The 4389-nt window shown below is 43.5% G+C and overlaps 1 protein-coding gene across 1 annotated transcript; it reads left to right on the forward strand.

Annotated features, from left to right (window-relative positions):
- The first annotated feature begins 1565 nt into the window (after window positions 1–1565).
- On the forward strand, window positions 1566–2175 carry LOC129088062 (ubiquitin-60S ribosomal protein L40-like). Its single transcript, XM_054595204.1, has 2 exons — window positions 1566–1591; window positions 1660–2175. The coding sequence occupies exon 2, from the start codon at window positions 1680–1682 to the stop codon at window positions 2064–2066; it is 387 nt and encodes a 128-aa protein (XP_054451179.1). The 5' UTR covers window positions 1566–1591; window positions 1660–1679; the 3' UTR covers window positions 2067–2175.
- The last annotated feature ends 2214 nt before the right edge of the window (window positions 2176–4389 follow it).

Consider the following 4389-nt stretch of genomic DNA (forward strand, 5'->3'; position numbering starts at 1 on the left):
GGGGAATAACTTTCTGCTCAACATCAAGTAAGTCCGTTTTTCTCAGCTTCTCCAGTTTCAAAATGAAGGGTTCGAATTGTGAAGGAAAAAAAAAAAAACCTGACTAAAAAAACCGATTTGCAAAAAGTAAAAAAAAATATGTTGTGCATACCCCTTCCAGATTTAGCCACTTAACAACTCTGGCCCTTTTTTTTTTTCTTTTCTTTTCTTTTCATAAGCAAGTCGTGGATGAGATCCATGTCTGAAGTACTACTGTTATGGATCTGAGAACGTTTTTATTTCTCCTTCACTTCTGAAGGATAATTTTGCCAGATACAGGACTCTAAGGTCATGGGGGGAGAAGGGGTTCACTTTAAAGTTTTCACTCCACTCCCATCTTCTTGAATGGTTTCTGACCAGTCAGCTATAATTCTTATCTTTGTTTCTCCTATAGGTTAGTTTTCTTTCTTCTGGTTGTTTTCAAGACTTTCTCTGTCTTTGGTTCTGGCAGTTCAAATAAGACATATGTAGGTGTAGATTTTTTATATTTATGCTGCCTGGTATTCTCTGAGCTTCCTGGATCTATGGTTTGGAAGTTCTTAGCTATTGTTGCTTCAAATATTTTTTCTTCATTCTTTTTTTCTCTTCTGGTATTCCAATTTTATATCTTTTGAAATTGTCCCAGAGTTCTTGGATTTTTTTTTTCATTCTTTTCTTTCGCATTTTAGTAGGAAAAGTATCTGTTGACCTCTCTTCAAGGGCACCGATTCTCCTCAGCTGTGTCCAATTTACTCATGAGCCCATCAGAGACATTCTTTGTTAGTGTTTTTTTATTTCCAGCATTTCCTTTTGACTATCTCCTAGAGTTCTTATCTCAGCTTACATTACACATTCCTTCTTGCACATTATGTACTTTTACCATTAGACGTAATGTTATTTTAAATTATCTGATAACTCCAACATCTGTATTCTGTCTGAATCTGATTCTGATATTGCTTTGTCTCATCAGATTGTGTTTTTCCCTTGCCTTTTTTGGCATGCTTCTCATTTTTGTTCAAAGTCAGACAATATTGACTGTATTGGGTAATAAGAACTGAGGTAAATAACCTCCAGTATGTGGATTTATGATAATCTGACTAGGAGCTGAGCTGTGTTTGTGTGCTTCTGTAGGTGCTAGAGGCTTCATATTCCTCTAGCCTGTTTTTACCTCCCCTCTTGACTTTGGGCTTCCTTATTCCTCCTCAAAGGGTTTGTATTTTGTAGCTTTTTAGCTGTAACCCACTGTTATTACTGGAGCCCTGTTGGTATTGTAGTGAGGTGTGGGGGGAGAGGAATCAGTCTGTAATCTTTTGATAAAATCTTAGTATTTTAGTGGACCCATGTCCCTAGGCTGTGACCTTTATAAAGTGTTTCTTAATCCCCCTGTGATATTGTAATATAATAAGAAATATATACTTGGCTTTTGTTCCTGGTTCCAGAGCTCCTAAAAGCCTGTAATTTACTTAATGAGATAGCATTTTTTGGCATACTCTGGGGTTAGTCCCTATTCCTGAAATAGTTCTGGAGAGATAAAAGTGAAAGGGGGAGTGCGTTGGTTGTGGCGTCCGTGCGGGTTCGCTTTGGGCCTGGGTCAAGCGGGAGGCAACGGGGGACCCGGGGACAGCGGAGGGGGCGGCTGAGCTTCCCCAGCAGACGCAGAGATGCAGATCTTTGTGAAGACCCTGACTGGCAAGACCATCACCCTTGAGGTTGAGCCGAGTGACACCATTGAGAATGTCAAAGCTAAAATCCAAGACAAGGAGGGCATCCCGCCTGACCAGCAGCGACTGATTTTTGCGGGCAAACAGCTGGAGGATGGCCGCACTCTCTCAGACTACAACATTCAGAAAGAGTCCACACTGCACTTGGTGCGTCGTCTGCGTGGTGGCATCATCGAGCCCTCCCTCCGCCAGCTCGCCCAGAAGTACAACTGTGACAAGATGATCTGCCTCAAGTGTTATGCCCGCCTGCACCCCCGTGCTGTCAACTGCCGCAAGAAGAAGTGTGGCCACACCAACAACCTGCGCCCCAAGAAGAAGGTTAAATAAGGCCTCTCCATCACCTCCTCTGGCCTATAGGGCAGTCTTCTGCCTAATCCCTGTGACCCTGGGGCCTCAATAAAGTTTCCCTTTCATTGACTGGAGCAAAAAAAAAAAAGTGAAAGGAGCATCTTTTGTTATTCATAACAAGTCCCTGGTGAACCAAACCAGTTTATGCAAATGAAGTGACTTTTGGAAAGCCTCAAATTTGGGGGGTTGATTGCCAGGAGAACGATGTGATTAGAGGGTTGGAACTTTCAACACTAAGGCCTTGACTTCTGACTTCCAGGGAGGGAAGATGGGTTAGTGGTTGAGTTAAACCCTAATGACCAGTGATGCCTATGTAAGGAAGCCTCCATTAAAAAAACAAAAAACAAAAAACAAAAACCACTAACTGCATGGCTTGGGAGAGCTTCTAGATTGGTGAGCACAAGGTGCTTGGAGTGGTGTGCCCCCAGAGAAGGCATGAAAGCTCTATACCCCTTCTCCCATACCTTGTCCTATGCATCTCTTCCATCTGGCTGTTCCTAAATTTAATTCTTATAATTGGTAATCTAGTAAATTAACTCTTTCTAAGCTCTGTGAGCCATTATAGCAAATTACCAAACCCAGTGGGGGTGAGGGGGGACCTCAGTTTATAGCCAGTGAGTCAGAAGTACTAGAGGCCCATACTTGCAAATGGGATCTGAAGTAGAGGCAGTGTGTAGGATCAGAATTGAATTAAACTGTAGGGCATCCAACTGGTGTCAAAGAATTTGTCAGTGTAGGAAAAAGCCCACACATACATTTAGTGTCAGAAATGTGTGAGGAGTGGAGTTCATAGAGAAACAAGAGTTTTCTTTTACCTTTCCCTCACTTAGATGAGACAGGAAGGGTAGGGTTGGAGGGGGTGAAATGCCATTTCTCCAGGTGTAAACAGACTCTGATAAGGTCTTTTCCCCTGGAATATTCTGAGTTTATTTTACAAGGATTACTCTTCCCCTTCTCCTGCAAGAGCCACAAAGCGCTCTTTCTCAGCCCTGAGCTGTGAAAACCTGGAGAGGTTCCTGGAGGTAAAACCTCTGAAAGCGTGGATCTCCCGTAAGCTGGGGCATCCAGGAGTTTCTCCTTCTCCTGCTAGTCCACACTCAGCCTCCAGCAATTCATCAAAATGTTCCTAACATGTATGGTTCCAAGGTCTTCTGCTCCAAGTAAGCTGGCCTCAGCTGTGACTCTGAATTCCTCTTTCCGGGTTTTGGGGTGGCAGTTTGCCCTGTAAACTCAGTGCTCTGATGGGTCCAAGAAAAGCCATTGATTTTCAGTTTGTCCAACTTTTTCTTGTAAGCATGGAAGTAACGACTTCCAAACTCTGCATGCCTGAGCTGAAACCAGAAGTCTGTTCTGAAGTATTTTTTTAACTGTGTTAGGCTACTGAAGAGTTTTAGGCAGAAAAGCTTTTGATCTTCAAGTCCATAGGAGGCACTTTCCATGGATGAAATACCCTGTTGTGTGTTAGAAACATGAGCGTCCATATACAAAGCAGGTCAGGGCAGTTTGCATGTTGGAGTCGGCATGCCTGAGCTGGAATCCCAGGAGTGTAACCCTGTGCTTGCTTAAATTTACCACTCATTTTCCATCTGTAAACTGAATTTGTTGGGAAGATTAAATGAGGTAATCCGGGCATAATACTTAGCATTCTGTCTTGCCCACAGTGAGCACTAAATATTATCTTCTCCTGGTTTAGTAATCCACACAGGTCCCAGAAAACTCTTGTCTCAAAGGCTCAAGTGACATCAATATCAGAAACCCACTCGGCAGCTCCTAACCTGCCCTGCCACCTTTGGACCAGACACAATGCTTGAGCACTCCCACTGTGCCTGACCCAGATCAAACCCTTCCTACTACTTAGGGCAAAGTGGGTCAGGCAGACCAGGTTTTAAAGCCTTCTTCCACCACTGACGGGCAGTGTGACCCCCGCCAGGCTAACCTCTTTCAACCTTGTCAAATGAATACCCGAGTACTTCACAGGCCTGCTGGTAGAGCTAAATGAAGAATGTGTCAATATGCAGCAGTGGCTGGCACAAATAACAGCCAAAGTTTCCTCAGCCTTGTCTGTTTCTTCCAGTGTGAAATGCGGATAATAGGATGGTAAATAGTTTTACACTGTGCTTGTGTAAAACGGGCTCATTTAATTAACACTGCAGGAGTAACTGGGGATAAGGGAAGAAATGGAACTCATGTTTGTCCCAGTAAGAGCCCAGTGACCTTGGTTCTGTCTGGAGGCCTTCAATACACAGGGAAAACAGGAGCTAGGGCCATCTTCTAATACTCAGGTCATTAAGAAAGTGGGGAA

Source organism: Pteronotus mesoamericanus, unplaced genomic scaffold, assembly GCF_021234165.1.
Source record: "Pteronotus mesoamericanus isolate MK-2021 breed Mesoamerican mustached bat unplaced genomic scaffold, CSHL_Meso_final scaffold_54, whole genome shotgun sequence".
Lineage (NCBI taxonomy): Eukaryota > Metazoa > Chordata > Mammalia > Chiroptera > Mormoopidae > Pteronotus > Pteronotus mesoamericanus.

Bases quoted from the DNA above. Each gene is read 5' to 3' on its own strand.
- LOC129088062 (XM_054595204.1), top strand. From the start codon at position 1,680: ATGCAGATCTTTGTGAAGACCCTGACTGGCAAGACCATCACCCTTGAG.